Consider the following 12,859-nt stretch of genomic DNA (forward strand, 5'->3'; position numbering starts at 1 on the left):
CAGCTCCCCCACTCTTTTGAGAAGAGCATTATTTTTATTGTTTTTCGTAGTTACTAGCTGTCTTTTCCTTCTCTCTTAGCTAAGCTACTATCCCCTTATTATCACTTCCATTGAAGTCTTCAGAAAGGGGAAAGGGAGGCCCAAGGAGACTTGTTTTTTCGCTTATGTTTCTTGAGAAGTAGCCCTCCATCATCCTCAGGCTGGGGCTGCCCGTTCCCCTTCCCACCTCTATGGAGGGCAAGATCCAGGGAAGAAAGGATGGAGTTTGGGGAAACAGAATTAAGCATTCATACCATCCAGGAGAAAATACAGGTTTTATTCTACTGCTTCAAACACAGTTCATACGAAGGGATGCTACAAGCCTACCAGGTAAGAGGGCAGGACTCATATGATGGCACAAGTTCTGGTCCTGTCCCTGGGGAGTGGCCTGGCATCCCAGTGCCACTCCTGAGGAAGAGCATTTTAAGCTGGTGCAGATGGGTTCATGAGCAGCACTGCTCAAATTTTTTTAACCTTTATGTGTGTGGGTGTGTTACCTGCATATATGTCTGTGCATGTGTGTGTGCCTGGCGCCTGTAGCCGCCAATGCCAGAAGTTCCTGCAGACCTCTTGCAGGCTCCCTGACATGCTCAACAGAACTAGCAGTACGTTCTAAGTCCACCTGCTCTTGCATTACTCTTTGCCATTCCTCAGTGCCTCACAATGAGATGTCACACACGGCATCTCATCACTGGTGGTTCCTGGTCAGATGTTCCCTGTGTGTAGTGCAGACACACATTACCAAGCTATCCTCCAGTCTTGGGGGGGAAGGGGTTGGGGGGGGGAAGGCCAGGGAGCAACTATGGCCAGGAAAGCAACAGGACAGAGAGTGGCTAGAGTGGAGAAAGATGCTCAGAGCTCAAGGAGCTCACCTCCGAAGGCTCAACAACCCGTCCAAACAGCTGGTGAGCGGCTGAAGCCGGCACTTCTGCTGAGATCCTGCCTAGACCACACACCCTACCCAGTGCTGCCCCAGGGAGGTACCAAAGCCTATGCCTACAGAGACTTGTGCTCTCCTACACATATTAGTAGAAAAGTTCAGCTCCTGAGAACCTTCATACAATGTACACGACACCTGCTCATCAGGGCACTCCTGGAAACCCAGACTGTGCCTCCCATTTTGCCACATTTAAATATTAGCTACTCCCTGCCTCCCAGTCTACACAGTGGGAGAGGAAGCATGGACAGTATAAGAGAAGAGATTAAGGGGTAAAATAAATAGTGAGAAAGAAAAAGAGACCAATAAGGGATAAGCAGGGAGACTACTTGGAGGACACAGGACACAGCTCCTGTGGAGAAACATTGGCAGTATAAACAGCCTGTGGTGAGTGGGGCTGGAAAGCTCTACTAGGCTCCCATGGGACTCTCCAGGCTGCCATGCTGGGGGACCTTGTGAAGCTGCGTAGTTACTGTAATAGAAAACTCACAGTCAACAACCCTATGGGTACAAACACTTGAGATGAGATCTCCTTGTCCAGGTGATTGGTATACAAAGGCAAGTCGGTGCATTTCCTCCTGTCCAAGCAGGGGTTAAATTCCTGGAATTGTCTGCAACATAACAGCGTAAGATGTAACTAATCCCTTCTAGTAAAAAGCTGGCAATGCCAGGTCACAAGTCCAGTTAATTCAGAGATGTTCCAGAGAGCAAGGTGGCCAGCAACGTCCAAATGAGGGAGACACTTGATGGTAACAGTCCCTGGTTCCCAAGGTGGCTGCTCCTTCAACTCTCTGGGAAAGCTGAGCTGTCCACTGCTGAGTGCTTGGGATGCCGGGCTCAGGTGTCTGCTGAATTTACTTCTTTGGAGCAGAAGTAGTGCACAACCACTCCATTGGGGTATCTTGCAAACGCACTGTGTGAAAGAACAGCTGAGAGTGAGTGATGTTCTAAGTCTCCTCCAGCACCTGCAAGAGGCATCACCCACAGACGACACCCCCAACCCAAAGAACAGCCTACTCCATTATCTCTGGACCCCTGTGGTACCACTTCTCCAAACAACCAGAGCAGGTACTATACACCATCCAAGCGCATACAAACGGTTTGGTCACTCTGTCAGTGCAGGGTTAGGGTATAGGTTATCGGTAGTTTAACCTTCAGTAGCACCAACTAATCAACACCAAGCAACCAGGCAAATATGTGGGCAAACCAATGCCAATGCAGAACATGTACCACTGTGCTTGGCACCGGGGATCATGCTCAGCAAAACAGATCCCAGGATAGTTCAATGAAACACAGCAAGTCAAAAGAATACAGCCTCTGCAGAGAAGAGGCCTCTTCTAGCTGAGCAAGAAACGACAGATCATGTTCCTTGCAGGCCAGGGCACTGACTCTGGGGCGAGTCTTAACAGAATAATGCTAGCTCAGGAGGTTGCTCAAGCCAGGAAAGATGGAAAGATCTGGTTTTCTCCCTATGGGGGCTCATTCCCTCTATCTGGCAAGGTGGTGCAGGCCTGTAATGTTAGCACTGGGGTGTGGCTGAGGCAGGAGGGTTAAGAGTTCCAAATCAGCCTGAGCTAGCTACACAGCCAGCCAGCCCATTTCTCAAGAAGGCTCTCTGTCTGTCTCTCATCCTCTTACTGGTTCTCCACTTCCATAGTTAATTTTAGTTGCCAGAGAATTAGAGCTTTCTGGGCGAGAGTTCAACAGCTCCTCAAATTATCAAAGCCAACAGATATGGCTTGCTCTGTGAAAGCTCAAGAACTCAATGAAACAAAAAAAGCTCCTCTCCATTGTGTGACATCACAGGATCTCAAACTACCTGGGGTTGGGTTTCTGGATGTGCCTACGGGGGTTATCTTGATTCTGTTAACTGATATGGGAAACAAATCCTCCCAATTCACTCCCAACCCCTCCAGGTTTTCTAAGACAAGGGTTTCGCCCAGATGCTGCTCAGGTGGGGGAGGCTCACCTGTTCCCAATCTTCTTCTTGCACACCATGCACACCTTCTCCTCAGTGATGATACACTTCACCTGCTGGTGTAAAATCCGCTCTTCCTGAACCTGGAAGAGATTGGGAGAAGTTCCATGTTCGGGTGTAGAAACAGAAACTTTCACGTCTGGGACTCCATGCTGACTTCTGGATCGCCTGAGCTATGTGCTGCCTCGATGACAACAGGTGTGTGAAAACTGTCTCAATTAAAACCCAAAGGCCGCCCCTATACAAGTGTGGAAGGCCATACCCTGAGGAACTCCGCATGGAGAAGATTCTTAAGCACTTGATTGAACCGTTTCTTTTGTGCATTTTCTTCTAAGACCTTTTCTAGAAAGATGCGGATGTCATTGATCTGTGTGTTTGCTGGCAGAAGGTTGATTGCCTAGGGCAGGGACAGGATGGAAGCAGATTAGGGAGATCAGGATGAGACCAAGAAAAGCTCACGCCTGCTGCCTTCCCCAGCCCTGCCCCCATCCCTAGCCCTGCCCCCATCCCTAGCCCTCTTCCTACTCCAGCTCCACCTGCCTGGGCAGGGCCTGACCTTGGTGGTGTCTAATTTGCTGTAGTGCAGCTCTAGGACCTGCAGGGCAGCCTGGAGGTTGGCCTGTGGCTCCAGTAGCTCTAGTTTGATTGGCCCCAGGCAGTGAATGCTAGGAGGCGACAAGTACATCCGAAGCAGGGACAGATATACCTGTTTCGTAGACAGAAACACGCATGTCAGGCCCACAGCAACCCTCCTAGAACCCCAGCACTGAGTCTCCCTGGTGATTAGAGGGCTGGTGGATAGCAGCCACCGGTACAGAGCACTCCAAACCCATCACTTTCCCCTGAATTTTTGGCAAAATCAAGCAGCCAAATGAGGATGCCAATACTGCTCTTTCCCTGCATGCCTTGCATCTGTTTAATGTTATACCATGCACAGAAAGTTAACACAGAAAAATAACCTCAAGATTTCTCATTTTTTAATGCTTTGAAGGCTGAGAACCTGGCTATATTTCTAGTGCCACAAGATCACTTCATCCTAGCTCTCTCAACATTTGGGGCCATATAATTCTTTGTCACTGGGGCTGTCCTGTACGTCACTGAACAGCACTTTGGCCTCTAACCCTGGATTCCCATCCACTCCCACTAACACCAATCACAAATGTCTCATGATACACAAACCCGTGTACAATCAGCCCCTTCCTCCTAGATTAATCACATCAATTCAGTGTATGTGCCAGAACTCTTGAGAGGGACAAGGTGGGTGACAACAGATGAGCAAGCCAGAAGCAAACCAGGACATATGGTCACTCAGTTTCTTTCCTAGTAGATACATGCAAACAATCGCTTAGTGCACTGACATATACTGTGTCTCACTTAGTGACTGAGTGCCACTGTGGCCACACTGGATGGGGTGGGGTCTGCGATACTGACAGGAAGTGCACATGCTCCCTTGGTCACAGCTGCCTACTTACATCTTTGTTGCCTTCTTTGTTTTGATCGTAGTGTTTGTGGCAGTACCTGCAAGGGAGGAGGTGGTGAGAGCAGGGAAGAGGAACCACTGGACGGTGTCCATGTGGCTGCCAATAGTAACAGAACTGGACTGGCAGGGGGAGGTGAATGCCCCCTGCAGCTAGGCATAGGGGTGGTCTTCATGGCTGCTCATCTCTGTGAGGGCCTGTCTTGAGAGTCTTTTGGAGACAGGAGAGCAGGGCTGACTTACTCCTTAGCCATCTTTGTGTCCTTCAAGACGTGGACATAGATGAAGAGAGCTTGTTCATGCTTCCCCATGCGCCCCAACAGGAGAGCTCGTTCTTCTAAGAGGCCTAGGAGGGGAAAGGACTCCAAGTATCGGCCACTGCCATTACAGATGCACAAGATTAGGGACTAAGCAACTGAGGGAAGACATCCTGGGACGATTTAAAATGTACAAGAAGACTTGGAGACCACCAAGATAGCTTAGGAACAGCACTTGCTGCCAAGTCTGACGATCTGATTTCCTCATACAAGGTATCCTTTATCCACTAGATACACATCATGGCGCACACGCACATCCATACATTACATACATACATACATAGTAAACAGAATAAAAAATTTCAAGAATAATAAATGGAGGGATTAAAACCACAAAACCAATCCTCAAAAACAAACCAAAATAACCAAATCCTTAAAACCCCCAAATAAAGGGCTGGGCACAGCTCAGAGGCACAGCTCACACATGTGATGGTTCAATCCCAAGCACCACCATACTAAATATAGTGAAATAAAAGAGTAGAAAGTGTTATTACGTTTCTTAAGGGAGAAAATTATTAAGGGGATTTTTAAAGGAGAAGGAAACTAATTTAGGAGGTTCTGTACCCATTCCTCATCTTCCCATCTGTTTTGTAAACAGGGTCTCTCTACATAGCCTTGGCTGTCCTGAAACTATGTAGACCAGGCTGGCTTTGAACTCACTGAGGTTGGATTGGCCTGCCTCCTCTTCTCAAGTGCTGGGATAAAAGGCATGCACCACCATGGCTCTCTGTGTTTCATCCTTTTAACAATGACTTATAAACTGAGCAAGAATACTCAAACAACCAAGTTCATACAGACTAGGAACCCCAGTGAACGTGAGGCAAAGCCTTGATGTTTGCAGAGCTGATGCCAGACACATGTGTCTTTTTCTGGATGAATCATGCCAGAGTACTTACTCAACAATGAGTTCCAACAAGAATTACTTTGAAGCAACAGATTACAATCTACAAATTAACATATGCTTCACACCTAGTCTTTTCTCAGCCTCAGCAAAAGAGGGATGTGGAGGAACAGGAGTGATGGCCTGGGCGCCTGGGCCCTCACACACCCACCTTTTAGGAGGGCTGAAGAACAGCAATAAAAGGAGAGATGAGCCTCTCCTCTATGCTTAGCTGAAACAGCTCTGGCTCTAAGCTAGACACTCACCATCAAAGGGAAAATCACAGATGAGCCGGCCTGGGTCATAGTAGCTGGAAATCTCCAAGAACATGAGCAGCTTTTGTCGGTATTCTCCCAGTTCACCCACTTCCTCTCCAGCAGGGACTGGACTTTTGCCTTTAAGGGAAACCAAACTCCATATGAAAGGATGCTGTTAAGCACAAATGTGGGGTTTTAGGAGGGGCTCAGTGATGTCACTCTGTTATGAAGGATGGGCCTCCAAGGAGGCTTCCCAGGGGAGTTACTCCATGGTCTCTCTGGTTCTAAAACATGCATGGGACATTAGGGAAGGCTGTGAGCAGACATGTGGGCTGGCATGTCTCTTAGCAACCTAACTGCCATTTTGCAGACAGATCAGTTCCTTCTGTCCTATCCAAGGGAGTCACTCAGTGTCCCTGGCTCCTCTAAAGGACTGCCCATCTACCTGGAGAACAACAGGGCCTATTTGCCCATACCACACACAGGCACTTAGCTCTGTCTGATCGCTAAGGTCTGGGCCACCTGCTTTGGATGGGCACTGATACCTGAGGGCAGCGACAGGAGGTAGTCTTTCATCAGACTCTGCACTTTCTCACAGTACAGCTGGATCAGGCAATTATGGAACCGTGAGCCTGTCTCCTCCCACACGTGGATGATGTGCTCCTGAGGTGGAATGGAAGGCAGTCTGGTTGGTACTCGAGTCTGTCTCCCAGCTCTCCTCTCAGGTCTCAACCCCATTGTTCCTTAACTAAGCTACAAAGATCACCAAGGGGCTGCTCCTCCAAAACCATGATAAACCCCAGAGACGTCAAGGACAGTTTCTTCAATCTAAACTGAAACTTATTCTGTAGATCAGGCTGCCCTTGACCTCACAGACTTCTGCCTGCCTCTGTCTCCCAAGTGCTAAGCTTAAAGGCCATCATTCTTCATTCCCTTGGTTCTCTATTAGACCAAGAAGCTTTGCTAAGAGGAGCGTTCCTAGCTTGGTTCCCTGGGATTGCTCTTTTCCAGAGGAAGCTGAAATTACTGTTCTCAGATTCTCAACAAGACCCAAGTGAACCAACCCTACCTGGAATCTTAACTGCCTAAGTGATCCAAACGTGCCACAATACTAAGTTTAAAGTCTTTTGGACTAACCAAATAACTTTTGGACTTACCAAATAAGGAATGGCCAGAGCCTTGAAATTCTCTATCAAGAAGTTGAGCACTCGGTCTCTCGGCAGAGACTCCACCTCTGGGAGGTCTTCAGTGAATATCTGTCAGAAGGAACCTGAGTTCTACAACAAGAACTTCTGACTCAGGCCACAAACACACAGGCCTGCAAGTGTTGGGGCTGCAGACACTTTAAGGGGAAGGGTAGACAAGGTACCAGTTGCTGGCTGGTCCACAGTGGTTGAGGCTAGAGCCTAGCAGCTTTAGAACAAGGCTCCTTCTACATATGCAGTCTTGTCTACATGCCCACTTTACCCTGGGACTCCAAAGGAATGGTGCAATCCAGCCTCCTCCTGTATCTGTGGCTCTCTCACCAAATATAATCACGATCCACTACAGCACCAAGACAAGTCTAGGGGACTATGACCTACCTTCAGGCCATCTTCTGGGAAGTCTCTCAGCACCCAGACTGAGTAGGAAAAAATCAAATGTAGGTTTTCTGTGCCTTCAAGAAAGAAAGTAAGCAGTTAGCAGTTGACAAAAGTCAGGCCTGTCTAATAAGATTGGAAAGGTAGGTGTGCAGGTGTAGACATAACCTCAGAATTCATTTTGTGGACAAGATAGATCCAAGCACCAGCTTCAGATCTGCCTGTTTCTCATGGTCTGGCCACATATTAAAGAAAGAGTTTCACTGTTCAACCACAGAGGGTCTGACGCCAGGCAGAGGAACAGAACTGGTGGAACACAAGGGAAGAGACTGACTCGACTCAGGAATGGAGGGAGACCAGGCTTATACAAGCAGGAGCCCCCTCCACAGCTTTTAAATGTGGGGTTCAGGGCTGGGTGTGGTAGCACATGCCTTCAATCCCAGCACTCAGGAAGCAGAGGCAAGTGAACCTCTAAGTTTGAGGCCAGCCTTGTCTACATAGTAAGTTTCAGGATAGCCAGCTCTCCATAATGAGATCTTGTCTCAAACAAGATGAGATAACATAATGAGATGTTATCTCACAACAGGCTCACCCAAATGCTGCAGATACTGCACCGTCCTCTCGTGGCCTTTCAGAGGTGAGTTTGCTTTCTTGGACTGGTCCACTAGCACCTGCAGAGCTGGCCACAAAGCCCAAGAACAAACCCATGAGCCTCTTCCTCATGTGAAATCCACTGGATTCTGCCAATCTCAAAAGCCTCCCTCCCCTTCCATCACAGGATGGAAGGTCCTGTGAGGTCACCTTTCTCATGGAGCCCCTTCTTCTCATACAGGATGATCAGCTCACTGTACTTGTGAGCCTTCTTCAGCACATGCTCACTCTCCTCAATGTGACAGTGGTTGTTCTCCAGGCGCAGCAAGGGAGCCACCAGGGCCACATTTGTCTGTGGGGGAGATAGGATGCTGACATAGGGTGTCATGTGGGGCAGCAGCAGAAGCTCCTTCCTGGAAACCCCACCCTTCACTTGCCCTGGTCTGCTCCTGGTTCAAGGGTCAGGGACATAAGAAGCATAAGATAGCAAATGGTCTTTGTTGCAGGATGACAAGAGGTGGCCTTTAGAGCATTTACCTCTTCAGCACATGTGTCTCAATGTTCTGTGGGGAACAAACAGGTTACTTTCCTTGAGGAATTACTGTCCCTGTTGAGCTTGTAGCACTAACCTCAATTTTACTGGCAAAGGACCCCCAAATGAATATCTTGACTTATCCTCTTCATCAAGGGAAACACAAAGATATCAGGCAAAGGCTAGGAGCTCTCCTTCATCTAAGACCTTACTCTTGGTAGTGCTGGTCTCCCACAGAGCTCCCTGGAATATCTCTAAAGTTTGAGGGTAAGGGGCTGGCATGCTACGGCAACTCACATGGAGGTAGCACTTGAGGAGAGTGGTGTCAATGATCTGTAGTAACTTCTTCTTGGACTTGATGGTGGGAGTGCCTTCCATGAGCGGGGAGGTGCTGGACTGGTGGTCTGAGTCATTCAGCTTCTTTACCAACTGGCTCCGTTTCTGACAATTGCAAGAACGTGGGGTCAAGGGCAGGACTAGGTCTTCCTTCATCACCTGAGTTAACTCTGAATGCTCCCAAATCAGCTCTTGTCCACACCCTGGACAACACAACTCATAGCAGCATTAATGTTTCGTCAGAGATCAAAAGACATGACTATCACATTGCCACAGACCCAGTGATAACAGCGATTTCTTCCTGCTTTGTTTCTGCAGTGCTAGAGATCCAACCCAGGGCTTGCATATGCTAGGCAAGCACTTTACCATGAAGCTACATCCCAACACCCTCCCATCCCCTCCCCAAACACACAAACACTTATTCCTTAGATTAGCTTTGACTATTCTAAAACCTCACCTAGCTGGGCTTGGAGGCACAGGCCAGTAATCCTAGCTTCTCAAAAGGTTGCGTGGGAAAGATCATAAATTCAAACTCAGTTTAGCCAATATAGTGAGACCCCATTTCAACACAAATAAATCAACAAAAGCATAATCTTCATGTACTTCTCTTTGTCTACCGAAGCCCATGGTCTCACTTGTCCAACACTAGTGCTGCTTAATGTCATGCATCCCGAAGGTTACTGGGAACTGGGGAAGAAGTGTGCTCTGTTTCCTAAAGCTGAGATGGTAGAAAGCAAAGGGCCACAGGCTTCTAGAAACATTATATCCCAGGAACTGTCTTTACTTGCCCCAGGACTCCACAGTGTGAACAATGAGACAGCCTGTGTGCTCCTTGCAGGCTGCCATTCATAGCTAGGCACCTGGAGCTCAAAGTCAAGGGCACACCAAGGCTGAGATGTCTGGTCAGGACAGCTGACATTCACTGATCCTGAAGTAGCACTGAAATGCAACATTACAATTTTCTCAGGGATGCTTTTCAGAAGCTACAGGGATACCTGAAACAACAGCTATAGTGTCTCTGACATGAGCGTGTACACATAAAATAAACAGAAACTATTTGTAAGAAATTGTGAGTTAAGAAGCTTTAAGGAGGGCTGGTAATACAATTCAGTTGGTGAGTACTTGTCTGCAAGGTATACACGCCCAGGATCACATACATTGGGGGTAGAGGTGTACACTTGTCCATTTCCCAGCACTTAGGAATGAAAGAATAGAAGTTTAAGGTCACCCTTAGCTGCATAAGGAGTTCAAGGTCAGCCTGGGCTACATGAGATCCTTTTCAGAAAATTGAAGCTTTATAGACAGATAAGTTGTGGTGCTGACTTTAAACTTTCATATTATCTGTTCATAATAGTAAACTGAAAAAAATCAGGCCATACACATATAGAAAACCAACTATTGACAAGGAAGGACTTTTTCAACATATGGCTAAATTTCAAGCCATAAACTGTAAAACAGAAAATATACTTTGATTTTCATTTGTAATAAAGAAATTAATAAAAATCAGAACAGGCTGGAAAGATGGTTCAGTGGTAAGAGCACTGGCTCTCCTTCAGAGGACTTGGGTGTGACTCCCAGCATCCATATGGCAGCTCACAACTGCATGTAACTCCTGTTCTAGAGGATGTGAAGCTCTTCTATCCTCTGCTAATGCAGGCATACATGTGCTACACTGACACACATGTCATCAGAACAGCCACACACATAAAATGAATCCTAAATCAAACAGATAGAAGCTAGCTCATGAACACACATAAGAAACTAAGCAAATGGTGCTAAAGTGTTGGTGACGTCTCTGGCTTATACTTTTTGTTTGTTTTAGAGACAGGGTTTCAGTGTGTAGCTCTGATGGTCCAGAGCTCACTCTGTAGATCAGGCTGGTCTTGAACTCACAGAGCTCTGCCTGCCTCTGCCTCCCAAGTGCTGGGACTAAAGCTTTGTGCCACTGTGGCCCTTTGGTTTATATTTTCTATGTTTCCTAAACTATAGGCATTTCCCCCACAATTATGCATGGCATGAAAAAGTTCATAACAATTAAAATTTATTCCTTTTAGGTTATATAACTTACTGTGAATATGCTTCCTGATATGAAGAGTTGGTTTAAACAAAACAAAACAGCCCCCACCCTTAACCAAGGAGCTATGAATAGCCAGGGGCTTCTAAAGGAGTGTGTCAGTTAGATTTTTTAAAGGAGTGGCCCCAGAGGATGGTTCCACACCTAGAAGTATAAACAGAGCAAAAATTGGAGTTTTAGGTTATGTTTTTTTAAAGGACACAAAATTAGGAGGAGGTTTGGAAGGAGTTTAGGTAAAAATGATCAAAATACATTGTATGAATTCAGAATTCATACAAATAACAAGTTATTTGTACTACTGAGTTGGAGGCAGCAGAAGACGGCCCAGCCCGACTTCCACAGCATTCACTACGGACCTCCGATGGCCCTACTGCTGCCATAGCGGAGCAGCAATGAAACTGAGGCGAGGCCCCGTGTGCCTGCATTAGGCCCACCTGCGTCAGGTAGTCAATGAGCGCTAAGTGAGCCTTCTCCAGTTCAGCACCAGACAGTGTGGGCAGCGGGTTGGGGTACTGCAGCTGCTTCCTATAGTCCGTGGGCAGTAGGTCCGGGTACAAGCCCATCACGTGGGTGGGATCTGTAAGAAAGGAAAACATAATACAAATGACTGTATGGTAGCAAAGTAAGTCCTAGACTGATGGTTTGTTGTTTCTTTTTTTGTGTGTTTGTTTTAAGACAGGGTCTGTGTAACCCTAACTGGTCTGGGCCTTATTATATAAATCAGGCTGGACTCAGGTTTGTGGCAATCCTCCTGCCTCTGCCTCCCAAATGCTACAACTATAGGTATACATAAGCATGCCTGGATTACCCCTTATCCCAAGGAATGAGTCTAAGTACAGAAAAACTTAGTAAGTCACCTAGTTATGACCTGAACACTGTACATAACATTTCATTAAAATGTCACAAAAACAGCATGACTCAGACACACAGGATTAGGACTATTTAACAACTGTCTAAAAGAAGCAGACTTTTCAAAATTTGCATGGAAAAACTTATATTTAAGTGAAAAAGGCCAACAAACTTGTGCACGTACACATACACACACACAAATTTTTTAAAGTGATAACTATTTAATGTAATGAAATATATTAACAGTCAACACAATTAATAAAAATCCAATGTCAAATAAGTTTTTTCTTTTTGCCCTTAGTATATACCTTTGGTATATAGCCATAGTGTGTATGAAAGAGGCACACTGTTTATAACTTCAATTTTGGAAACAATGTGTAAGTTCTTCAACAGCAGAATAAAGTATGTTTACTTCAGCTGATGAGAGTATTATGATATAATGCACACTGTAATTATGAAGTATACACAAGAAGTATGTGACATTATGATCACAATTCTGTTAAAAATGTGTACATGTGGAAAACATCTGTATGAAGAGGGATAAAATGAGGTGATAAACTTGGATCAAGATTTCTTAAAAGATCTTCCTCCCATTCTTAAAACGTTTGTGCCAACAATCTATGCTCTGTTTTCCTTTAGAAAATGTCAGCTCAGGAGGTAGAGGAAGGCAGACCTCTGTGAGTTTGAGGCCAGCCTAGTCTACAGAGTGAGTTTCAAGACAGCTAGGACTACACAGAGAAACCCTATCTTGAAAAAGACAACAAAACGAACAAATAAAAAATGAGAGAAAGGAAGAAAAGAAAAAAGAAAAGAAAAGAAAGATAAAATGTCAAAGTGGGGAAGACTACTTCCCCCACAATGGACACAAGTCTTTGGCAAGCTGACTGGAAGGCGGGTCTTCCCATGAGGCTCCCAGAACCTACTTAACCCCATGTCACAGTAACTGACTCATCTAAGGAGACCCTGCTCCTTAGGATCAGGAATCTGTCAAAGCACTGACAAGAATGACAAC

General features: G+C 46.3%; 1 protein-coding gene across 3 annotated transcripts in view; it reads right to left on the reverse strand.

The window, feature by feature from the left end:
- Positions 1-295: 295 nt before the first annotated feature.
- Positions 296-12,859, reverse strand: part of Vps39 (VPS39 subunit of HOPS complex) — a 36,427-nt gene continuing 23,863 nt past the window's right edge. For all 3 annotated transcript variants that reach the window (XM_034494067.2, XM_034494066.2, XM_034494065.2), the window contains 14 exons: positions 11,433-11,575; positions 8,886-9,029; positions 8,267-8,408; positions 8,058-8,144; positions 7,469-7,542; positions 7,043-7,141; positions 6,431-6,548; positions 5,895-6,023; positions 4,675-4,777; positions 4,427-4,472; positions 3,511-3,660; positions 3,217-3,351; positions 2,946-3,037; positions 296-1,889 (listed from right to left, as the gene is read on the reverse strand). In XM_034494067.2, the coding sequence (XP_034349958.1) occupies positions 1,814-1,889; positions 2,946-3,037; positions 3,217-3,351; positions 3,511-3,660; positions 4,427-4,472; positions 4,675-4,777; positions 5,895-6,023; positions 6,431-6,548; positions 7,043-7,141; positions 7,469-7,542; positions 8,058-8,144; positions 8,267-8,408; positions 8,886-9,029; positions 11,433-11,575 (1,538 nt within the window). In that variant the 3' untranslated portion in view covers positions 296-1,813. The remainder of the gene's footprint in view (positions 1,890-2,945; positions 3,038-3,216; positions 3,352-3,510; positions 3,661-4,426; positions 4,473-4,674; positions 4,778-5,894; positions 6,024-6,430; positions 6,549-7,042; positions 7,142-7,468; positions 7,543-8,057; positions 8,145-8,266; positions 8,409-8,885; positions 9,030-11,432; positions 11,576-12,859) is intronic.

Source organism: Arvicanthis niloticus, chromosome 2, assembly GCF_011762505.2.
Source record: "Arvicanthis niloticus isolate mArvNil1 chromosome 2, mArvNil1.pat.X, whole genome shotgun sequence".
Classification (NCBI taxonomy): domain Eukaryota; kingdom Metazoa; phylum Chordata; class Mammalia; order Rodentia; family Muridae; genus Arvicanthis; species Arvicanthis niloticus.